A 25,197-nucleotide genomic window follows, 5' to 3' on the forward strand; every position below is an offset into this window, starting at 1 on the left:
GGTACCAAAACATGTCTGCAGCATTGAAGGTCCCCAAGAATAGTGGCCTCCATCATTCTTAAATGGAAGAAGTTGGTAACCACCAAGACTCATCCTAGAGCTGATCGCCAAAACAAACTGAGCAATCAAGGGAGAAGCGCATTGGTCAGGGAGGTGACCAAGAGCCCGATAGTCACTCTGTCAGAGCTTCAGAGTTCCGCTGTAGAGATGGGAGAACCTTCCAGAAGGACAACCATTTCTGCAGCACTCCACCAATCAGACCTTTGTGGTAGAGTGGCCAGTCGGAAGCCACTCCTCAGTAAAAGGCATATGACAGCCCACAATGAGTTTTCCAAAAGGAACCTAAAGGACTCTCAGATCATGAGAAACAAGATGCTCTGGTCTGATGAAACCAAGATCGAACTCCTTGGCCTGAATGCCAAGCGTCACATCTGGAGGAAACCTGGCACCATCCCTACGGTGAAGCATGGTGGGGGCAGCATCACGCTGTAGGGATGTTTTTCAGCAGCAGGGACTGGGAGACTAGTCAGGATTGAGGGAAAGATGAATGGAGCAAAGTGCAGAGCAATCCTTGATGAAAACCTGCTCCAGAGCGCTCAGACTGGCGCAAAGGTTCACATTCCAACAAGACAATGACCCTAACCACACAGCCAAGACAACGCAAGAGTGGCTTCTGGTCAAGTATTTGAATGTCCTTCCTTGAGTGGCCCAGCCAGAACCCGGACTTGAACCCAATCGAACATCTTTGGAGAGACCTGAAAATAGCTGTGCATCCAACTTGGCAGAGTTTGATAGGATTTGCAGAAAAGAATGGGAGTAACTCCCCAAATACAGGTGTGCCAAGCTTGTAGTGTCCATACCCAAGAAGACTCGAGGCTGTAATCGCTGCAAAAGGTGCTTCAACAAAGTACTGAGTAAAGGGTCTGAATACTAATGTAAATGTCATATTTCAGTCACGATGGGGTATTGTGTGTAGATTGATGAGTAGAAAAAAACGATGTAATCCATTTTTGAATGGTAACGTAACAAAATGTTGAAAAAGTCAAAGGGTCTGAATAGTTTCAGAATTCACTGTAGGTTTCAAAATGATTGGCACCCCTGGTTCAATCCTCCAGCACCCTTCCCTTGTGAGGATAATGCCATTTATCCCTTTTCTAAAATGTTTTATGAGATAATAGAACAAATTGGGAAGGATCTTAGACCATTCCTCGATACCTAATCTTTCCAGATCCTTGGTATCCTTCATCTGAGTTTATGGACTGCCCTCTTCAATTAAAACCACAGGTTTTCAATTGGGTTCAAATCCAGAGACTGAGATGGCCATTGCAAAATGTTGATATTGTGGTCAATTAACCATTTCTTTGTGGATTTTGTGTGATGTGCTAAAATGTCCTGGTACTTGTAAAAATTCATGATGCTGTTGAATTTAGCAAGAGCACCAAGACCCGTGGAAGTAAAATAACCCCATAACATCAAAGATCCACCACCATATTTGACCACCACCATATATTTGTGTGGCATCATACCTGCTGCAAAATATGGTAGTGGATATTTGATGCAGTGGGTCTATTTGGCTTCCACTGACCCTGGGGCCCTTGTTAAGGTCAACGACATCATGAACTTTACAAAATCTCTTTCTCTGTGCAATTGTACAAAATAATATCGTTTTCCCAGAAAATGTACAGTAGCATACAATATTGCTCAGTATTTGCATTGTTTATTTTATAGTCTTTTTTGCTCATTTTTATATGTATATGCAGTAGAAACACAGTCAATCATCTTAAAATAATTCGCATTTCATTACAACTTGGGACATTTTCTCCATATCAGCACAAAATTCAACAGCAATCTCTATTCAGAGAGGCATAGTTGTCCAGTTGGTCTCTTAGAAGTGATATGTAGGGTATATCATTTAATTTGATTGAAGTTAATCATCTCATCCTACAAGTCAAGTATCCCACTTAAAGAATATACTCCTCTTCAGAAAAACCCTCTCTATCTCAATCATCCTTTCATTACTGCCGTTGGGGAGAAGCCACTGGCCGATAACGATCAGGAAAAAGCTTACATATTTCAAATATCACATTGACTTAAATTTAGACTCACAGATCACTGAGTTGGTGCTTTTAACTTCGCAGTGTCTGCCAATGACCTAATTTTGCGTTCCGGCACCCAGACAATACTGTAGGCACTTCCCATTTAGAAGTGTTGGAAACCATTGTGTGTTTTGGGCCTGGATTATTTTACAGAGGTCTCCAGCATAAACAGCGACAGTAGATGACCTCCTATCACATTCATCCAGACCAAGCAATGTGGCTATTGTTGTTGGGGTTCGAGGAAATATGATAGGCGAAACCCTTTCTGATCATTTCTGGAAAATATTTCTGTAATTCTATTCATTGAGGAAACCCATTTAGAGGACCGTGATTGGCTCAGGAGCACCCCTAGAGGCTAAAGTTCCATACAGCTTCTTTAACACAGTGGCTGTACTGTCTTTGCAAGTGCACAGAGCTAAAGGTTTAGTATCAACTGTGGAAAATAGTATGGAGGGCCCGAAAGGTTAAGCGCTTCAATTCAAAATGTCCATATACAAAATTAAATTCTGCTGCAGATGACAACATTTCTATGTAAATGCTTGGAATTTATATTCTGACTTAACATAGAAAAAATGACCCTCATCTACAGTGATTTAGCCTCTAGCATCTGTGTGGGGAATGGAACTAAATGCATTTTAGAATGTCTATGCATTCCTGTGTATAGGAGTGACTGGACTAAGTTGAGATGTGATTGTGATAGGAGAAGTAGGGGTTATAGATATTTATATTGGGACCTGACATGGCCAACTGTCACAATGTATGCAAATTAGGTATAGAATGCATGATTGTACCTATAGAATCAGATCAGAACCTAAAGAATGCATGATTGTACCTATAGAATCAGATCAGAACCTAAAGAATGCATGATTGTACCTATAGAATCAGATCAGAACCTAAAGAATGCATGATTGTACAGACTAATGAGTGTCAATGGAAGAGTTATATTTTAAAGTCATAATATGTTAGTTCTCCTCTCCTGTGTCATGATTCAAGTGTTGTGTGTCTGAATTATCTTACATAATTACATGTTTTCCTTTAAAGTTGATTTTCAACATCAAAGGGACAATATAGTCTTTGAAGTACCCTGGGATAGGATCACTGTCTAACCCTTCCTTTAAGATGCCTTCACAATGACATTAGTGAAAGTAATCCGAATTAAAAGCCCAGGAAACATGTCTTGTCTATCTTCCATAGCCAATTTCAGCTAATGTCATAGTAGGCTATGGATTCTCCGTGTGTGGGAATTGACATGTATGTTATGGTGGTTCCTGAATAGGTAGGCTAATACAACAACAAAAATGTGTTGAATTATTTGTCAGTATCATCCCAGTGTCTCAATGGAAATATTGAAATATATTGCTAGATAACTACCTCATGTGATTATTTGATATATTATGATTATTTGACATAATATGATATATTATATCCCTTTGGCATTTTAATGGCAAATTTAAAACATGCATTTGTTTATGAGAAACCCAAGTGAAGCGTAGCCAACTTTGTTTACATAAACTGTTTACAGGAATTTACATGAATTTTGCATGATTGTCTACCACGCAGAAACCAGGAGGTTAAAATACCAAATATTTAGGAAAGGAGGCATGTCTCTTTAATAAAGTGTATGTAGCAACAGAAGGATTGCAGGGATAATGCTATTGGGGCGGTAGATCACTTACTTCAGACGTTCCAAAGCCTCCGAGTTGGCTCGAGATTGCCAGTCTTTGATAAGGTCCTTACAAACTAGTAAAAACTTTTGTCGTTCCAGAAAACCTCCTGACAGCTTTCTAAGTACGGCCGACTATTGTTCAACAGTGTGTTTCGGGGTCTATATATTGGCTGAAGCGTGTGGCGATGTAATTCAGTGAATTTGATTTGCTTCTGTGTTTTTTTGTTATCGGAAAGGTGTTTAGATGTTTTTATGTATCTTCCGGGACCAGGCCGGCGGTTCTTTACTTTGATGTCCACTGTTAAACCCTCAGCCCGTTCGTTTTGAAATAGCCTAGAGGAGATCTGCAGCTTGCTATGACTACTTGAAACTGTACCTGGGGAAGGGGAAACGAGCTTTCTTTTCAGGGGTTACATTTTATATTCCTCTTCTCTCTGAGATCAACATCAGAGCGGAGTAGACTAACACCAGCTTTCTGATAGTGAAATTGTAATACTTTTTGGGTTGTTACTTTTTTTTCCGCCGTGAACCGTTTCTGATCATACGGGAAAGGACTCGTGTGCATCGATGGTAAGTTGCAAGAATGCAGTTCTGCAACCTTAACCAAGGCCCCCTCTCTTGGTCGCTTTGATGTGTTTCTGCAATGCTTTGAAGTTGAGAAATGTAGGCTACACTTGTTGTTTGTGGGCGAGAAAACACCGTAGAATGGATAAGTAAGGCAACTCTGAGATCGGGGATCAATGTTTTCGTGATTGTGAAGGCTGTAGAAGAAACTAATATTGGTTGATGTAGTTTATCATAGTCTGAAAGAAGGGGAAAAGTGGGATGTTTTCGGCAAGGTCCCCCTCTCCCGCCTCCTCGAAATGTCGACACCCCCTCTGATCTACATAGAAGCAGTGCCTGCGTACTTTGGGGTCAGTTGTTGAATGGGACAGGGTACATTAGACTATCCCTACTGCATCAAGGACACATGTGGCTAAGTAAATCTAGTCCACTGTCGGATTACCATCACTTCCATCGGACTTTTTGTTGGATATATACTACTAAAGAGGACGGAGCATAAGCAAATGGGAATAGTTTTTCTTCACTTTCTGCTGGATTCGGGTTTCGTTTTACAATGGTATGTGGTGTAGCCTAGCCCATGTTATATACACTTCGCGAGCTGTTTTCTTTTCACGATGTTATTTATGAGTAGTTGGGACACATCGATTGTTTATGCAAATTTTGTAAACAGACTAAGCGCTATTAGAAATTATACAATGTACGTTGTTTTGATTGCGCAAAAAAAAATAGTTTAGCGGCGCGTGGGCTTATGGCACATTTGGCACAATAATGACAGTTTTACTTGTGACATTATTGAAGATGACGTAAAGTGCTTCTTTAAAAAACGAATAAGAATGTATCTTGTCTAGTAGCCTAGTAATATTGTATTGTGCAGGGTAATCATATCGCGTTGCTCAGACACGTTGCCTAGTGTTCGCTGCCATAAGTATGTGTTGTAGCCTACATGTGAGCTGAAATTTAGTTGGCTAACTGCAAATGCTTTAAGGAATTATAGGCTACTGTTGATCGTGATCATTGTACGGGGCTCTTATCCTCACCATTATAGGAACCTTAGTCAATTGTGGCGCATAGGATGCGTTTTCACTGTCTTGGATGGCTGGCTGTGTGATGTGCAACACTGGATGTATGAGGACAAGTGGTTCGTGGGAACGCAATCCTTATGCATAATGCAGATAACAGTATTGGAAGCACATTTAGAGTGATAATTCATTTGAAATGATAGCTGTTTCAGGTGATCGCTTTGATATGCGTAAAATATATTTTAGGTGCGTACTTGGCGAGGAATGTTGGCGATGTGAAACGATTGTTCTTGTCAACGGTCGTTTGATGTGACAAATCGATGCAGACTGTAAATATAGGTTGCTAAACCCCCATTTAGATTATAAATAGATTGATGAGACTAAACCTTTCATTTTTCTTTCTCTGCAAACCGGCGGAGATCTGAAAGGGACTGTTTACTTCATGTCTCCCTTTGAAGTTAGCTGGATCTGGCTTTGATTAGATCAATACTTTCTGTTTCAGAGTGAAAAGGAGCCGAGAAACTCCCCCGCGGATTTAAGAGAGTGAGGAGGATTACAGTGGAGCTCATAGCAGGCACAACGGCACACACGGCAACCGGAGCTGGAGCCATGAGCAGAGCGCTTACGGACCATATCAGTAGTAGCTTCCGAGAAGATGCTCCCCGTCCCCCGGTGCCGGGGGAGGAGGGAGAGGCGTCATGCCATACTCCCTGCAAACATGCCAAAATGAGAGCCCAAAACAAGGCTAAAGCTGTCACCGTCGCGTCTCCCGGCTCCACGCCGAGGAGGAACGAGGATGGACTCGGGGAACCTGAGGGTAGCGCGTCGCCGGATTCACCGCTCGCCCGGTGGACCAAGTCGTTGCATTTTCTCCTGGGTGACCAAGACGGTGCTCACCTGTTCAGGACCTTTCTGGAGCGGGAGAAATGCGTGGACACTTTGGACTTTTGGTTCGCCTGCAACGGGTTTAGGCAAATGGACCTCAATGATACCAAAACGCTACGAGTTGCCAAAGCTATTTTCAAACGGTACATTGAAAACAACAGCATTGTTGCCAAGCAGTTGAAACCTGCCACTAAAACCTACATAAGGGATAGTATTAAGAAGCAACAAATAGACTCTGCGATGTTTGACCAAGCACAAACGGAAATTCAGTCAACCATGGAGGAGAATGCGTACCAGATGTTTTTAACTTCTGACATATACCTTGAATATGTGCACACGGGGTGCGAGAACACGGTTTATGCCAACCATAGCGGTCTCGGGAGCCTCAAATTGATGTGCGGATTTCTGCCACCTCTCATTGAGGAAGAGGAGTGGAGTTGTGACTTGAAGGCGACAACGTTAGCCTCTGTGGTTGGACTATCTGCCAATGCGCTACGGGCCACTGCTTCCATTCGGACTGCGGCGGAAGTGCTGGAGAATGGGTACAGGTAAGAGAATGTCTTAATTGAATTGATTATGTTTACAGTCTATCGCGTAATTGAATTGATCGTTTTTATTATGGCTGTTTGTCAATATGTTTATGTTGAATAGAGATCCTAAGGTTACTTAAGCCTATAGTATTAGTAAATTAATTAGTTATTGGGCATGTTGTCTGATTAGATAATAGCATATAATTAGCATATAATCCAGTTATTAACATGTAAAGAGCAAAGATGCATTTGAACTAGTTATTTGCCCAGCCATGTCAATACAACATTTCCCCCTCAAATTCCATTGAGATAAAAGCTGCTTGATGGAGCGAAAAAATCTGAAAGTGGAAAAATGTCTGTCTGTCCCCTCTGCCCTGCAGTTAGTTAGGTGGTGCAAAACATCAATGGATCTGGTCTTTCCTGTCAAGTAAATGTTGTATTGCAGTCAGCCCTTTGTTGGCTTGCTCAAGTTTCCTGTGCTTTGAAATTGCTCCTCCAGTAGAGGCATGAATTCAGACACCAATCCTGCCTGGCTGGCTGTTGCAGCTAGTACATGAAACTAGTGATTCCATTGTGAAGTTATGCAATATTTCAAAAATGTTCAGCCTATTATTAAGTAGTCCTATTATTACAGACTACAATGTAACACACGCACACAGAGAGAAAGTGAGTAATGCCCAGAAGAGATATTGGCCTCTTGGTCCGAGATCAAAGGTAGTGTTTCTGGAAAGCATTTTGGGTTTGTTTCTTAAGCTCTCGTCCCACATATTGTCCAACAGCTGCAAACTCTTCAAGTCAGAAACATTGTGAAAGTGTGGATTTTATGCACGAGGTTTTGCATCAAAGAGAACCACTCCAACGTGTTTCACCGAACTGTTCCCCTAGTATGTCCATACAATAAAAACAACATCTGGACACAATTACCACAGAGTGGTTAGAGAGTGTCTTGTTCCTTTCGGTGTCCATAGGAAAAGAGGGATTTGAAAAAGGGGCAGTTTTCAACGAAACACATTTTTCCCTCTTAAACAAAATAGTAACGCTGGGAAGAAATGTTTGTTGAGGAGAAAAGTGTATGATAGTTTCATGACAAGTTTTAAATTGCTAGTATTTTCTCTTAATTCATATTCAACTTTCATGCTAAAATAGTGTGCCAGATCATTTTACCAGAGTTTTGCAGTGGGTTATGTCAGGAGTATTAGTTATAGCAGCAGGCTGGGGGACAGTGTTGCTGTGGCAGACAGGATGTTCAGAAGGGGCCATGTTGAGTTGGGAACTGAGGGGGGACTCGGGGGTTGTTGACATGAGGGCATCTCCTCAGCTTCCTGGTGTGATCTGCACATTCTTGTGTTTCACTGAAGGAAAGGGATAGCCTCCACCCCTCCCTCTCCTCTCTTCCCCACCCTCTCATCTCTTCTTTCCCCTGCCCAGCACCAACTGTTTAGGTCAACACATTTCCTTCTGAAACATGTGGAACTCATTTCGCAACTGCACTCAGATAAAAACATTTTAAAGAATCATTCAGAAACGTAGCCACTCTCCTCCGAAATAATGTGAAAAAACATAGCCGGCGCAGGTCAGCGTCAGACCCCCATTCTCCATTTCGCTAGTGATGTTTTTTCCACGTCCTTTCTACCCACTGCTTTTATCTCGTCCTTTAGAGAAATCCCTCTGACAGAGCCTAAGCATGTGCTTTGGAGGGAGACAGGAACAGCGGAATAATGAAAGAAAGAAAAAGAGAGAGAGGGGGGTAACCGAGAGCCCAGCTGCGCTAAATACCTGACTCTTTGCTTGAACCTCCAAAGGTCAGGTTTGAGCTGGGGCCTACGGCTTTAGTCATCCTCCCGGCAGTAGGCATTCTCATAAAGAAAGAGGCCCTCCTTCCCCCTTCCCACACTCTCTCTCTCTTTTGCTCCCCCCCCCCAAGCTCAAGGTCTCCCCTCCTTCCTCCCTGTCCACCCCCTTCACTAGTGGAACAGGAATGCAACACAGCAGGAGAGAGTAAAAGTAGAGAGGGGGAGAGAGAGACTTTAGAAGGATGGGTTTGGGGGGGGCTTGGTTGTAGGAGGAGGAGGGGAGTATACAGAGGGGCCTGGATTTAAGGAGAGAAGACATGAGAGAGAGCAGAGCGAGAGGGAGGAAGGAAGGGGAGGAGAAAAAAACACTTCAAGAAAAGAGTACACTGCTTCAGAGAGTGGAAATGTGCGGGAGTAGGGGCCTTGCCCAAACTAAAGGGTAGAGAGATAGCAGGAGAGCGAGGGGAAGTGGCTCTGTTGTCCATTCACATACAGCTGAGCTGCTCACTTCCCTCACCCCCATCCCCACCTCCCTGCCTGCATGACGGGGAGGGGACATGAAAGGGAGAGAGAAAATAAAGGGGAAAACATCTCCTCAGAGAGTGTTGTCACATTCCTGAGGCCCCAAAGTCTTGCGAAAGTGACTAATTATTCGAATCTGTAGGAACTCGGACTCGAAACACTTCAAATCAAACTTTTACTCCAAAGCAAAGACTCTTACTAAAACATTTACACAAGTTAACACACAAACTCCATTTACATAGCTAATACAGGTTCACCAATAGACGTCTCTGTATGGCACTGACGGTTTTTACTTGGGTTTCAGTAATGAAATGGTGGAATATGTATTGTAGTGTAAAATGGACTGTTGCTGTTGTATTTGGCAGGTCACACAGACGCGGAGACCTGGCCAGTCCCTACTTTGTCAACTCGGGCTATGTGTTCGCCCCCGCCACCAGTGCCAACGACAGCGAGATCTCCAGCGACGCCATGACAGACGACTCCATGTCCATGACCGACAGTAGTGTGTAAGTGTTCTCTCAGCATTCCTTTCCGGGGTTTTCTCTGGGTTTCTCACCTTTTGACCTGGGTCGGGGGTCAATTCCATGTCAACTCCATGTCCATTCTGAAAACCATTTCGCATTCAAAGCTGACTCCAGGCCTGCCTTTCTGAAGCATGTCTGAAGTTCTATATATTCTGAAGCTCAAAAATGACTTGGCTCATTTAGCCATTCAGTGAATACCTTTCATGGATAAATATATATATATATATATACGGGAAACAATTGGACTAAATATCAAGTCTATCTGGGAAGCTTGTGTTGTGAAATGGAATGGGATGTTTAGGTTTTAATGATCCTTTCAGATTGAGTTCAGGTAATTATATTAATGTATAAAGTGCCTCGAGGGAGGGAGGGGGTCTGTGAAAGTCATTATGTGGAAAAATCTTTTGATGTCTATTCTGTTACAGGCAGAACTTCTTGATATGGGGGGGGTTGTGGAGTGTTGCCTCAATTTTCCTCAAAGTAGAAATGTATCCATCCCACCCACCCACCGTTCTGCCACAACAGCCTTGTTTTTTTTTCATATTATCTAATCGCTTTTTCCCTTTGAAGGAGTAGAAGGGAAAGAGAGAGAGGGGGTGGGGAGAGAGCGAGAGAGAGAGTGAGGGGAAATAGCCATTTGGACCTTAAGACAAACTCATTGAAACATTTTGGCAGCAAATGAAAGGGAGCTTACTCACATGGTGGCGCGGCTTCCTGCTCTGCTACTGGCCCTCTCTCTCTGCTGCAGCAGCGCCACTGCTGCTGCGATCATGTGTCAGCGAGGCTTTCATGGAGGTTACTCCTTCCTGAACCCCAGGATAGGGTCAGGAGGGACTCCCACTGCCCAGATTAGGGCGCCTCCAAAATCAACCCCAACCTTCTTCCCTCACCCCTCCAACCCCAACGCCCTCCCCCCTGTTTCCCTCTACTCCCATCTCTCCTACCCTCTCCTCCTGCACTCTGAGCCAATAGCAGGGGAAGGGTGAGGGTTTGGCGTGCAAGGGAGTGAGAAAATAAAGTGCACGGCGGATAAAAGGCTTAACTGAATCGCTTTCAGCCTATTGTTAGCCGAGGGGAGCTTAGAGGGATAAGAGGGGTGGCTGTCTGCTTTGAAAATGACTTGCACAACTGAATAGGAGATCCCCATAAAGTAAGGGCCCGTGAAAGAGGGCACGGTCTGTTTTCTTCTTCTTTGCCCATATGCATCGCCACCACAACCATCACAAAGGGCCTCGGCCATCGCATAGGGCCGGCTTGCTGGGGTTGATTTAAAAATGCAACAGGAGAGAGTGAATGCGAGAAAGGGAAAGGGATAGATTGAGTGGTGTTGTGGAAGGAGTTGGGTTTTTGTTTGGTACATTGTTTTGTTGTGAACTGTAACTTTTCTTTGTCATGAGTTTCTCACGTTTTTTTTTTTCGATTGTCTTTAAGGTTCGTGGCTTGTAATCCTAGGATAAAAGTTAGGGAAGTATCCCACTCTTCAATGTGCATTGTTGACAGTGCTATCTAGGCTCCATCTGGTAATGCAGAGTAAGTAGGACCCCGAGGCATACAAACCCAGTCATTTGACCAAATGATGTATTAAGTGGGAAAAAATAGATCCCACTGGAATTCAGTCACGTCTTTTTCCTGCAAACGTCTTCAGGTTAATTATTAAAACATCTTATGTTACAAAGTGTAGCGCCTCGCAGTGGCCTGCCCTGCAGAGTTCTTTGAACCTTTGACAATCTCCTGTCTGCCTGGTCTCTCTCTCTCTCTCTCTCTCTCTCTACCCCTCACCGATTATAATAAAAACCACAGCTTGTTCCTCCTCATTGGGGGGAACAATTTGATTAGTGTGTCCTTTTATAGTTTGGTAAAAGGCACACTGCAAATTTGAATCTCATTTCCAGATAAAGAACAAGAGGATGAGGATATTTTTTTGGGGGGGGGGGCAGATTTTTTTTTCTTTTCACTTTTTGCTTATATCTTATTTATGGAGTTACTTGGACGCTAGGGAATGCTGTTGCGCTAACTTCAAACATTACCTTATCTTACAAACCAGCCTTTTGATGTTGCTGAGATCAGAGGCTTGCTGGCGGAATACTTGCCAAATGAAGATGGCAGCGGGTGCATATGTGCATGAGTGTGAGATTTCAAAGAGGCAGTGGAAAAACTAGCGCTTGTGCTAGGTCAGACACTTCTGAGCAACCAAAAAGGCCAAGATAACTGGCCAGGCTTAAATGGCAACGGACTGGAAAAGCACACATTGGAGGGCGAGAAAGAGAAGAATATGTATTTTCTTCCCCCTTGCCACTGCCTGAAGGATTAACTGTCCAGAGACACTTGTTTTTTTCAGCCACATTATGGCAATCTTTCTTTATGTCAAACCTACACGTCGTACACCGCTTTAAGCAAGACCGCTAAGCCCCTCGAGTAGCAGCATTCTAGGCTTCTTCTCTTAGCCAGCTTTCTCAAGGTAGTCCTTGTTACTGAGGCTGGAGTTGAAAGTACCTCACTTGGCTGCTATTTTGAAAAATCAGTCCCTTCCAGTGTTGACAAGGACTGATGGGAACTTATCAGTGGGACACTTTTGAACCCCAGTGTCGGGATGTTTAGCATATCTCCCCCCATTGTCCCTGTGTGTTTTTGTTGCCTTGGCTTCAAGGCCCTTCAAGGGGTTCCTCTTTGATTTGGGCTGTGATGTGCCCACCCGGGGGGAAAGGGGAGGGGGGGTCAGGGTGGTGCTGGGTTGTTCACTTCAGTGACGATCATCCTCCCCTCAGGGTTCTGTCCACATCACTAGGCTAATGTCTTTCACCTCGCTAGTACATTGGGGGTATTACTTGGTTCTAAGCAAAGAGAAAGGGTGGCAAGAATATTGAAATGTTTCTATGGAGATAGATATGTAGCGGTTAGCATTGCTAGTTTGCTAACTAATCCCTGGCTCTTCAGGGGACATTTTGAGTGACCTGTGACTGTGTTATTGACCCTGTTTCCTACCTGTGTCCCTTCTGACAGAGATGGGATCCCTCCATACAAGCTGGGCACCAAGAAGCAGATCCAGCGGGAGATGCACCGCAGCGTCAAGATCAACGGCCTGGTCTCGCTACCCCACTTTCCTGTGAGTCCCACTCCCTGTTTACTTCCTGTTTTTTGATGTCTGCTGTCTTCATACACAGTGTCTTTATATCTTTAAAACTCCACAAACTTTTCTCAATCTCCCTTTACAACCCGGTTCCCTTTCGCCCGTTGGGAACTGTGTTTTCTTCTTCTTTTATGGTGTTATGATGTTGTGATAGAATACTATATTCTCCCCACTCATTTTCCTATAAAGAGTCAGGGTAAATGAAAGGGGGGATTTTCATATCACTTACTTTCTCTCCTGCTCAACCGTATACACCCTCTCCCTTCCCCCTTGTCCAACAGCTGTCATTTATAGCTGTCATCTATAGACCCCTGTTGCTTTCCTTCCTTGTGTTTCACCACCAGAACCTAGTCAAGAATGTTATAAATGCATAATGTAAACATTTTTTTTTTTAAATAAAATAAAAATTGATAATGATGGTGGTGATAATGAGGATGATTATCATTAGAAGTCAGGGGTCACAGAACCAAGCCCTGTGATGCTCCCTAAATCAGCCAGCTTACTTCTCAGCCCTGTGCTTTGATCTTGGCGATGAATGAATAGGACCCAGGTTGCCTGGCCTCTTTATTGACAACCTCCAACAGAGCCCCCCCCCTCCACACTCCCCTTTTGTGACAGTAGCCCCCCCAGCCCCCATATGACTCTCACCACCCCCACTGCCTGTAGTGTCATGTGCAAGCAGGGGCCTCTAAATACATGGTACTTCATGGCACAGCTCTAGGGCTTGGAGTGGTTAGATTGGGCACCCGTGTCAGAAAACAACCAATGCAAATAGTTTTGTCCTCTTCCCTTCACAATGTGTTTGTGTACTGTCTTGATGCATAGGGAAGGCTTTGTGTGTGTGGGTGTGTTGTGTTGTGTAGGGAGGGCTGTAGCCAAGTAGAAGGGGCCCTTGTTGTCTGTTTCTCTGTCTCTCCTCGCTCCCTCCCTTCCCCACTTGCTCTCCTTTTAATGTCTCCCTCCTGATTTGGAGATGGCTCGGGCTCCCAAGATGCACCAGCCCCAGGCAGCAGGGGCTCTGCGCGGCGCTGACGCGCCTTTGCCAGCAGCCCCTCTCGCTCCTTTCTTCTCACTTCCCTTCATCGTCTCTACAAAGAGATGAGAGGAACAACAAAAAGAGAGTCAAATCAAGAAAGCCAGTGCGCCACATAATAATACAGAAAAGAAGATGAGAGAAGCCGGCACATATAGTTAGAGAAAAATAGGATAATGCGACTACAGTACCTCAGAGGTGCCCTGCGTGCAGTCAGGAAATAAATTACCACTTCCCCCTTAGATCTCCCCGGTATTTGACTCCTCTCTCTCCCTCCCTCCTACCACTCCACACATCTCTCAATCCTCTTCCTCATTTTTTTCCGTCCTCTTTTTGTTTTAATATTGTCCCCCTCCATTTTTTCTTCTTCTCTGCCTCCTCCTCTGACTGTCGATATCTGTCTTTTATTCGGGGAGATTTAAAGCCGCGTGTCCCTCCCACCCCAAGGGTTGGAGTGTTTGATGTTTGACAAGGGCCCCTTTGAAGTGTGCTGACTTCAGAGGCTGCCTCCGCTGATGGCTTGGTCGGAGTACAGAGGGCGCAGGCGGGGGGCCCTCCTCCTCAGAGCCAGGCCAACTGCTACCCCCCCCTCCTCTATCCCGCTACCCCGCCGACCGGCAGGCGGTGCCAAGGACAGCGGGCATGGGGAGGGAGTATCGGGCTAGGGGTTAGCCCAGGGGCAAGGGCATCAAAGGAGGCCTATAGAGTTAGAGGAGAGGGCACTGGAGGAATCAGGGGGCAAACTAGGGACAACTAACTCACACTCACTCAAACACACACTCAAAAGTGTCCTTTCTCCCACCTCCCCCTACAGAGGACACACAGGCTGCCTAAGGAGATGACGCCGGTGGAGCCCTCGGCCTTCGCCGCCCAGCTCATCTCCAGACTGGAGAAACTGAAGAGGGAGCAGGACACCATGAGCTCCCTGGAGGAGAGGCTACAGCAGATCCAGGAGGTAAGAAAACCCCCCCTTCCCAAACTACATTGGTACATCCCACCTCATTCCCCAACCCATCTGCATTGAGCAATGAGCTTTGGAACGTTCCATTGCGACCTAGTTTAGGTGACCCTCCAGTCCTGAACCCTGTCTTTGCTACCTAGAAAGACAATGTAAATAGGAGGAGCCATGTGAGAAGTTAAGGTTGAAGCTAGCTAGCTGACCCTTCTTCCTTGATTCAAAGAGACTTTGCGTGCGGTCTTGCTTTAGAAAGAATTTAACCGACTACGGGTCTGCCGTGCAGTTTAAGAGACTTCTTCTCTTAACGTCCCTTCTTCTGTGGAAGTTTCAAACTTATGTTTCTTGGCACACTTGAAGTTTATTCAAATGGTTAGCGCTTAGCGCTCAACTCTCCAGTGGCGTATTGCTGAGTGTGTGTAGTGCCGGTCTCTTTGTGAGTCTGGGCTTGCTGTGCATTATAGATGAAGAAAGAAGACGCTAGCACACCCAAAGCCTGTTAGCAAGTAGAACCAGGGTGAAATACACTGGAAGTCAAATCAAGTTACGCCATAGAATTTGCCTCCGCTACTTCACAAGCCAATACAGTACCTGGTGTTTGTCGCAGTGTGAAGTTTGCTGCGAATGGTCGAAGTACTGTCGACTGACTGAAGTAGCGTTTTCCGCAAATGTAATTTGGTTGGGTTTAGCAAGCTAGCGATGCTTATATTTGTAGTGTTATGGAATTGAGTAGGTTATATTGTCCCTGTACTTCTATATTGCGTCCATGTTTTAAAGCTTTATGTCTTTGTGTGTGTGCAGGAGGAGGAGAGGGACGAGAGCGACCCCTCCACCACCGTTCCGCTCCACCACCCCCTGCTTCCCCCCTCGTCCGGCGCCGACGAGGACGCTCAGGCCATCCTAGACGAGCACCTGTCCCGGGTGCTCAAGACGCCCGGATGCCAGTCGCCCGGCGTGATCCGCCACTCGCCTCGCTCGTGCTCTCCCGACCGGCCCTCCGCCGCCGTGGTCCCCTTCCTGGGGCCCTCATATCCGGGGGCCACCAAAGGCCTGTTGGCTGGGAATAGGCAGTCGACCAAGCACATCCACCACCACTACATCCACCACCACACCTCCACCGGCCCCAAGAGCAAGGAGCAGATCGAGGCCGAGGCGGCGCAGCACATCCAGTGCCTCTGTCCCCCAGGGGGCGCCGACTACTCCGACTTCACCCCCGGGTCAGTTCACATACAATATCACCTGTACTGGGGTTCGTTCACAATTCACATCAAGTACACTACATTTACTTTCGAGTTGTGCTGGGGGTCAGTTCACATACACTTCACATACAACTACATTTACCTTAGGGCTGTACTTGGGTCAGTGATTATCTTATCTTATGGATATGACCGTCCTACTTGAGTTTCATTTAGACTGATGTGACGAGCCGTTTCGTTCCTATCACTGGTGCTTGTTGTAGATGTAGCCTCTCCTGGTGGAAGAGTCCCATGTAAACCCTCTCCTCTCTGTCTTTCCCCAGCCGCTGCAGTAGTTTGTCCAAGCGGCCGGGGAAGCCGTGCGAAGGCATACGCCTGAGCCAGGCCAACGGAGGCGACGGGGTCACGTCCCCGCCCCACCTGCCCCTGGACGCCACGGACCGCTCGCAGAACGTCTGGCAGTGGATCCTGGAAAGCGAGAGGCAGGGCAAGAACAAACCTCACGGCAGCACTCAGGGGCTAAAGAAGAGCCACCTCCCGGACCCCTCCACGCCCAAGACGCTTCCAGTCCGAACGCACTCTTCCTGGGGAGGCGTGTGCGGCACAGGTGGTCACCTCCGTGGAGGTCACCATCCGGCCCACCCCTTCATCCAGGACCCGGCCATGCCCCCCCTGCCCCCGCCCAACACTCTGGCCCAGTTAGAAGAAGCCTGCAGGAGGCTAGAGGAGGTCTCCAAGCCCCCCAAACAGAGGTAGACACACACACACACACTCATATAGCCCCTCTTTGTACTAGCTTTGCAATGTATAGTCATTTACAATGAGCCAAATGACTCGATCCAAAGTGTGGGATTTAGTGTGGGATTTTCTGAAAATGTCTGACATCAGGCGACTGTTGAAGCCTACACCTGTTTTCCAGTGTTTTCTCCATCTGTGTCATGAATACTGATGCCATCAATCTCATTCTATTGTATCTTTGTCTTTCTATGTGACTGACAGGCCTTCAACGACCAGCCTTCAAAGAGACAGGAGTCACCCTGTGCCTTTCCCCAGTGGAAACCCTCCTCTGTCCAGCCCCGCACTTCAAACAGACGAGTGTGTTCATCTTCCTCTCTCTCCCTTTGTTCTCGCTGCCTCTCTTCCTCTCTCTGATTTCCTCTCGGTAGGGATAGTGTGAGTCAGCATGTCTCTCCCTTTGTTCTCGCTGCCTCTCTTCCTCTCTCTGATTTCCCCTCGGTAGGGATAGTGTGAGTCAGCATGTCTCTCCCTTTGTTCTCGCTGCCTCTCTTCCTCTCTCTGATTTCCTCTCGGTAGGGATAGTGTGAGTCAGCATGTCTCTCCCTTTGTTCGCGCTGCCTCTCTTCCTCTCTCTGATTTCCTCTCGGTAGGGATAGTGTGAGTCAGCATGTCTCTCCCTTTGTTCTCGCTGCCTCTCTTCCTCTCTCTGATTTCCCCTCGGTAGGGATAGTGTGAGTCAGCATGTCTCTCCCTTTGTTCTCGCTGCCTCTCTTCCTCTCTCTGATTTCCCTCGGTAGGGATAGTGTGAGTCAGCATGTCTCTCCCTTTGTTCTCGCTGCCTCTCTTCCTCTCTCTGATTTCCCCTCGGTAGGGATAGTGTGAGTCAGCATGTCTCTCCCTTTGTTCGCGCTGCCTCTCTTCCTCTCTCTGGTAGGGATAGTGTGAGTCAGCATGTCTCTCCCTTTGTTCGCGCTGCCTCTCTTCCTCTCTCTGATTTCCCTCGGTAGGGATAGTGTGAGTCAGCATGTCTCTCCCTTTGTTCGCGCTGCCTCTCTTCCTCTCTCTGATTTCCTCTCGGTAGGGATAGTGTGAGGCATGTCTCTCCCTTTGTTCTCGCTGCCTCTCTTCCTCTCTCTGATTTCCCCTCGGTAGGGATAGTGTGAGTCAGCATGTCTCTCCCTTTGTTCTCGCTGCCTCTCTTCCTCTCTCTGATTTCCTCTCGGTAGGGATAGTGTGAGTCAGCATGTCTCTCCCTTTGTTCTCGCTGCCCTCTTCCTCTCTCTGATTTCCCCTCGGTAGGGATAGTGTGAGTCAGCATGTCTCTCCCTTTGTTCTCGCTGCCTCTCTTCCTCTCTGATTTCCTCTCGGTAGGGATAGTGTGAGTCAGCATGTCTCTCCCTTTGTTCGCGCTGCCTCTCTTCCTCTCTCTGATTTCCTCTCGGTAGGGATAGTGTGAGTCAGCATGTCTCTCCCTTTGTTCTCGCTGCCTCTCTTCCTCTCTCTGATTTCCTCTCGGTAGGGATAGTGTGAGTCAGCATGTCTCTCCCTTTGTTCTCGCTGCCTCTCTTCCTCTCTCTGATTTCCTCTCGGTAGGGATAGTGTGAGTCAGCATGTCTCTCCCTTTTTGAAGTCCTCTTTTCTCCCTCACTTTTAATAATTTAAGATTAAACATGATGGGTGTAGTCTGACTCAGTCCACACACACACACACACACACACACACACACACACACATACACACGCACACCAGCGGAGACACAGACGTACACATGGAAGGTAACAACCCCTGGTTGTTATTTTGGCCCTCTCTTCGCTACCCTGGCCCTGTGTGTGTGTTGGTGTGTGTACATCTGTATCTGTGTGTAGGGCAGCTTGGTTGTGTTTGATGTTAGGGCCGTAGCCACCTGACTGCCAGGGTCTTTTGGAGATTTAATTGGCTGACCTTCAGCGGGCCAGCTGTCTAAGGCTAGCAGGCGGCCGCGTCTGAAGTATAGGACCTCGAAAAGGCCCCTGGAAGTGAACGAGGAAGTGTGTGTGTGTGTGTGTGTGTGTGTGTGTGTGTGTGTGTGTGTGTGTGCGGGATGAAACGCACATACACACACCTGTAATCGGGTCAGGTTCGCCTTACCTGAGTTAATCCTCACTAAATTCAGCTTATTCAGTTCTGCCTAACTTCCCAACCAACAGTTACACACTGCCCATGTTAGGTGTGTTTGTCGCTCTGCATAAGAATTTCTGCGCTTATTAAATGTAAATGTTTAGTTTTAGCTATGGGATCAGGTCATGTTTTATTTATCTAATGTGTTGCTTGTCTCTCTGTTTCCAGGTGGAAAGAGCCAAAGAAGTCGATCAGCGGCGCGAGTGTGTCTGGCTGTGACCTGGTGGTCACCTACTTCTTCTGTGGCGAGGAGATCCCCTACCGCAGCATGATGAAGACACACAGTCTCACCCTGGGACACTTCAAGGAGCAGCTTAGCAAAAAAGGCAATTACAGGTAAACACCTAGACGAGCACACACACACACACACACACACACACACACACACACACACACACACACACCTTTCATGCACAGCACACCTTTAATGTACAACTATAGGTAAACACACCCCTTTCAAACACACATTTCATGCACAACACACACTCTCTCTTGCTGAAGAGCAAGACACACTTTTTCCCCCACGATTTGAATGTGTGTGTGTGTGTGTGTTTGTCTATGTACATGTGTGTTTGTGTATGAACTAAACGTGTGTGAAAAGCTGGAGCTCTCAGCTTTGTATGTGGAGTCGTGAGAAGGAAGAGCAGAATTCTGGCTGAGCGAGAGGAGGGATGGGTCGATCCACTGTACAGAGAGGAAAGGGGGGGAATTTACTGGAGTGATATTTGGTTCACATCTGCTATTGATTTCCATAGTAAGGCAGTCTTAATAAGGATGGCTTTGAAGTCCAGGCCTTTTATTTTGTGCACAAAGTCTCAACACGCCACTGCAAGGCCGCCAAAATCCTCCCACGGATTAGATCAGGCAGAATCACGGGCACCTTTTTCCTTCTTAGATTCAGTTAAATGTTGATTTAACTGCTTTATTTTTTTTTAAGGGTTGCATGAGTTGTCAAAATGACTGGTGTTTTTGTTTAGTAGTCGTTGAAAGTGGCTTTGACTTCATTATGTTAAGAATTAGAGAGGGACTGAATCGTTTCACACTATTTCACATTCATGGAACCTATACCTAAAGGTGGACTGTAGAGTAAAGTAGAGTATTTTAATGACCGTCATATGTATAGGTTGTAGCACCGAAAATACAAAGTATTCCGAGACATGCGTATCTGGATTCTAAACCCCCATCCACATCTGCTTGTTAGTCCGAGCTAAACCCACCCCCACTATACCGTAGCTCTTCCGGGAAAGAAAGGGCGATTTTTGAAGCCGATGGCTCTAATGGTTCAGAATGTGTGGAGTTGGTTCATTTCAACATGGCAGGAGAACAGTACTCGGCCACGCTGCCAGACGATATCGGTGCCAGATGTTGCACAGAGAGAACTATTTTGCCATATATAACATGATCCAATGGAAATGCTCCTTTTCTCTCCCTCCCCATTCTCCATCTCCACTTCTCTCTCCCTCCCCATTCTCCATCTCCACTTCTCTCTCCCTCCCCATTCTCCATCTCCACTTCTCTCTCCCTCCCCATTCTCCATCTCCACTTCTCTCTCCCTCCCCATTCTCCATCTCCACTTCTCTCTCCCTCCCCATTCTCCATCTCCACTTCTCTCTCCCTCTCTTTCTCCCCCATTCTCTCTCTCTGAAAAGAAGCGTAGGGTTGTGATTTAAATGGCAAGAAACACAAGCATCTATTTAGAATAGATTTATGCCGCGAAGATGCACTTGGCTAAGGCCTGGACCTTTTAATAGTTTCAGTGTTCAGGATTCCAGAAAGGTTTGAGGCCCCTCACTACAACCTTCAACCGTGTTGAAGATGCATCATGCCAAAAACCCATAGCAACACCCAACCATCCACACCCCAAAAATCCCAGTCGGGAGTATTTACGACACACAAACCTTGATCGGAGCAGCTGTACAACGCTTCCTCACCCCCTCGCCGTTTACCCCGTCGTTTGCCAACCCTCTCCGCTCGCGCTTAAGTACGATTTTTTTTTAGGGACGATGAAGAAGGGGGGGGGGTGGACATGTTTTTATTTTCACGCTACACGTGTTGTTTGTATGACTTGTAGGTCGGCGTCGCTCATAAAAACGTTTCTGAATTCCTGGGCCCAGGCATACATGGGTAAAATGATGCATTTTCCATTACAAAGCTTATCATTAAATCTCCCCCGCTGGTCATCACTGCATGTTAAAGCAAGGGGAGAAGAAAGCATTAGAAACTCTGGGCAGTAGACTTCATAGACTGAGCTGAGTCAACCCTGGGATCTTTGGGGAAGGGAGGGGTGTGGGGGTGTTTGGTGAGGTGACTCCTTGACCTCCAGGAGACTGTCTGGATTGGTGTCCTCCCCCTAGCGGGGTATTGGCCTTCGGGCCCCGGCCCTCGTCCAATCTATCACACCCACGGAGGGGGTCCGGGAGAGAGGCCTGCTCCTCTTCTCCTCGCTCTCCCTCTGTTCTCTGCTGGTGATCGGAAAGCTGCCCAGAGTTTCTGTCTGTCTGTGCGTGTGTGTTTCATTGCCTCTCTCTGTCTCTGTATCTTTCTCTCTGTGTCTTTCTGTGTGTGTCTCCATAGTTGTCTCTAGCAGTGTGTTAGTAGGTGTGTGTGGGGCGTGCGGTGACAGGCAGACTCTCAGGCACCTGAAACGTCAGCCCTAGTGAAAGGAAGGCCCTTCATTTGACAGTAGGGCACAATTAAAAGGCCAGGCTAGACAAGGGGAGCTCAGTGCTAGGAGAGGGAGGGGGGGCCTTAAGACAGGTCCTAATTAGCCCTTCAACTTTAATGAGACCTTCCAGGACAGATAGGCATCTGTACAATGGCCAGCAGTCAAGTTCCTTTAGCTCCCTCTCTCTCTCTCTTTAGTCTCTGCTGCTGCTGCTAATTCCTTGAAATGACCACTGACAGAGTTCAAACTAAACCTGGCAACCCAAACTTTTTGGAGTGGTTGGGGTTGCCAGGTTCTGTTTGTCAGTGGTGTTGGTGTGTGCGTAATGCAGTCAAGCTTTGTTCTGTGAAGTGAGAGGGATGGCGCTGGACTGTGTGACCCAAGGCAGCTTGGATACGGGTTTGAGTCATTGTGTGTGTGGAGTTGGTTGTGTAGGTGTGTGTGTGGAGTTGGTTCTCGTCCATCGTGTTAAGTTAAAGAGGAAGATACCATGCTAGTTTTGTTTTGTATTCTGACCCTGCCCCTCTCTCTCTCATTTCTCTCCAGGTACTACTTCAAGAAGGCCAGCGATGAGTTTGAGTGCGGGGCCGTGTTCGAGGAGGTATGGGAGGACGGCGCACTTCTGCCCATGTACGAGGGCAAGGTCCTGGGTAAGGTGGAGAGGATGGACTGATGCCACCCTTATGCCCACCCTACCGTACCCATCAACCAAATACCCAACCTCCAGGGCACAGACTGTCGCGAGGAACCGGAGTGATTGACTTGATTGGGGGAAAAAGCTCTAGACTTTCTTTCCTACTATTAAGCTAAATAAGAGTTAATATATCCAGCACGAGGAGTGTGATTGAAGGAACACGAGCCAATGAAGTATGCCGAACCCAGAAGAGGCCCCGCCCCCCCTGACTTTCTAAACCAATCAGCCTTAGAAACACAAGGGAACGACACTACAGACAGAGAGAGAGAGAGAGAGAGAGAGAGAGAGACGGCGACTGGAGGCCTCTAGGCTCCCTGAATTTAACCACTGAAGATGCAGATGACTGTTTGTCCATTACGAGAGACTAACGTTGCAATTTAAATAATGGTAACGTTGTGAGAACGTTGCTCCCTGATCACCTGCAGTGGACTGGCTACAGCACCAGAAGCCCTGCGTGTGCCGCCACCTGCTCTTATAACATTGTGCTAACGTTGTGCAAACGTTGTTACAAAATGAAACTTCTGTACGTGTGCATATACATACATGCAAATATGTGTATATATACATGTATTATATTATATTGATGCGCTTTTGTCATGAGTTGAAAGTTTTAGTATTTATTTAAAAAATGTCCTCTCCCTCCCTCACCTTCAACTTGTCTACCCCCAACTCCCCCATGTCCAGTTGATGGACAAGCTGCTTCGAGTATTGGGAGAATACTGTGGTGATTTTTAAAAAATTGCATTCACCTTGTAATGGCACGAAGGTCATGACACTAGCCTAGTGCCCCCACTCCCCAAAACTTGCCCCCCTTTACCCCTGTCCAACCTCACTATACCAGGGGTCTGCTGAGACTGAACCTTCCACTGTCGTAGTAAACCAACCAACAACCCAGTCTTAATATATGCTGCTGCTGATATGTGTTCTCTTCCATTTGTAAGCCAGAGTAAAGAGTAGTTGGTTTTCTCTCACTCCAGCACCGAGCTCTATCCTTCTTAGTTGTTGTGCCTTTGTTTGTGGACCAGGCACCGCACAGGGAAAGACGAGAAAGGAAGAAACATGAATTAGGATTAGGTGAACAGAGAGGACCTGGAGAAATAGTGTTTACAGCGAGCACACCAAAATAACCTTGTCGCGCTTCTATTGAAACGAGCCACCTCTCCAGGAAGCGGTGGCTTAATATCGCCACGTTTCAAAATGGCTTCCGATCCATATTTATTAGCAAAGAAAAAAACGTTTAAGAAATGTTTCTCCAATAGCTTTTTGAATGTTGTGAAAAGAATATCTTAAACGACAGAGAGCTCCTGTATACATTTGTAATTATGCATTTTTTTTTTAAAGTATGGATTAAAGGACACAAACACTATGGCTAGTGTTTTTACAAGTACAGCACCTGTGCCTACATGGATGCCATACCATGTACTACCCTGATTCAGGGTGTTAATCATTATTCCCTTGGTTTTCAGAAGGGTCTTATGTTGAAAATAGTTTTTTATGCATTTAATAATATCCTGTAATCATGTCATTTGTTTTTACATTTGTTTTTGACTTCTTTTTTTGTTGTTGTTCTATCTAAACTGTAAATTATACATTATATACAGAGTTTCATTTAAAGATTTACCTGGACCTATAATTATTGTAATTATTAAGAGATGTAGCCTTTTATTAAAGTTTTATATTTTTCAAATGAAAGCTTTTGTCTGCTCATTTCTGTTGTTCAATTGCAAACGGGAATGCTTGATTGTGTGATAATGCATATGACATTAACAACAAAAACTCTCCTCTTTGGAGAAACATTCCAGACACAAGATTACATTTCCACCTTTTGTCTTCAGATCACTTTAATTGAACACTTAAATTCAAGTTAGGATTCTGTAGTTCTATACAGGATTGGAATCCGTATGATCGAGGAAAGTTAGTACAAGACAGCTGCAGAATGATGACTGTAAGCTGAAGGGGCTCAATACCAAACGGAAGTGGGCATCGTGTACTCATGGCCCATGGGGTAGACAGATGTAGCGCTGTGTCCCAAATGGCAGCCAATGCCTTATATAGTGCACTACTTTTGACCAGAGTCCATAGATTCTACTTAGGGAATAGGGTGCCATTTGGGATTCACAAGTAGCCTGGCATACAAGCTGTTTTTTTTCTACGTTTCGGTGAAATGTACAAACTGCAGTTTGGACACCAGGCTAAGACAGATGTCAGGGTAGAAATAAACTGTGTGAGTCCTAAATGGTATCCTATTCCTTATATAGTGCACTACTTTTGACCAAAGCCTATGGGGCTCTGGTCAAAAATAGTGCACTATATCGAGAAAAGGTGGCCATTTTGGACAGATCCTGTGTTCAATCCCTAAGTCCCCTCTAGTTACAAGGCAACAGTTGCCTTTTGTGAGATCCCCATGGACTCTTCTCCTTTATTTTCTAATTCTCTCCATTGGAGGAGAGGAATGGCAAATCGCCATGGCAGCTGACACCTCACAGGGAGAAACCCCAGGGGAACCCTACCCACTGGGCACAGACTTGAGTTCAACGTCTAGTTTTGATTTATGTTTGGTTGAGCTGTCAACTAATGTGAATTCAATGTGAAATCAAAAAATGTGATTAAAAGTTGGGTGAAAAAAAGGACTTTTAAGCAAATCCAATTAGTTTTCACAGTTTTTGCCCAATGGGTAGCTATCCCTTTTGTACTGTGGTCTTAGCCCTCTTTGCAGACCTGGGTCCTGTTCAGGTACACTGCAGTCTCCACTGTGGCCTAATGGGAGACGTTAGTGATCAAAATGGGGCCATTGGGCTAATTGGTAGCCTAGAGAGCAGAACTGGGGGAACTGCTTTCCCTCCTGCAGTCAACACAAACATTTAATAAACTACCCCAGATCCCAACGAGACGGCTCAGCCATATTTGCGTCAATTATCTGGCTTTTATTTGCAGGAAATTATTAAATACCCTACAGAATTAATTCAGTCACCGCAGTCCTGCTACATTAGCGAATCAGAAAGACGTTGTCCAAGCCAAGAAGGCACTGACTCA

At 46.0% G+C, this 25,197-nt stretch overlaps 1 protein-coding gene across 2 annotated transcripts; it reads left to right on the forward strand.

Annotated features, from left to right (window-relative positions):
• The first annotated feature begins 3,816 nt into the window (after nt 1-3,816).
• LOC112265019 (axin-2-like) lies at nt 3,817-23,385 on the forward strand. 2 transcript variants are annotated; one of them, XM_024442018.2, is made up of 10 exons: nt 3,817-4,332; nt 5,848-6,778; nt 9,441-9,581; nt 12,600-12,702; nt 14,574-14,714; nt 15,516-15,931; nt 16,234-16,662; nt 16,910-17,005; nt 18,974-19,141; nt 22,017-23,385. In XM_024442018.2, exons 2-10 carry the CDS (start codon nt 5,955-5,957, stop codon nt 22,141-22,143), a joined length of 2,445 nt encoding a protein of 814 aa, XP_024297786.1. In that variant the 5' UTR covers nt 3,817-4,332; nt 5,848-5,954; the 3' UTR covers nt 22,144-23,385. The 2 variants fall into 2 exon arrangements, with proteins under 2 accessions (XP_024297786.1, XP_024297777.1); XM_024442009.2 differs by lacking the exon at nt 3,817-4,332 and adding an exon at nt 4,381-4,882.
• The last annotated feature ends 1,812 nt before the right edge of the window (nt 23,386-25,197 follow it).

The sequence above is a fragment of the Oncorhynchus tshawytscha genome, linkage group LG02, assembly GCF_018296145.1.
Source record: "Oncorhynchus tshawytscha isolate Ot180627B linkage group LG02, Otsh_v2.0, whole genome shotgun sequence".
Classification (NCBI taxonomy): domain Eukaryota; kingdom Metazoa; phylum Chordata; class Actinopteri; order Salmoniformes; family Salmonidae; genus Oncorhynchus; species Oncorhynchus tshawytscha.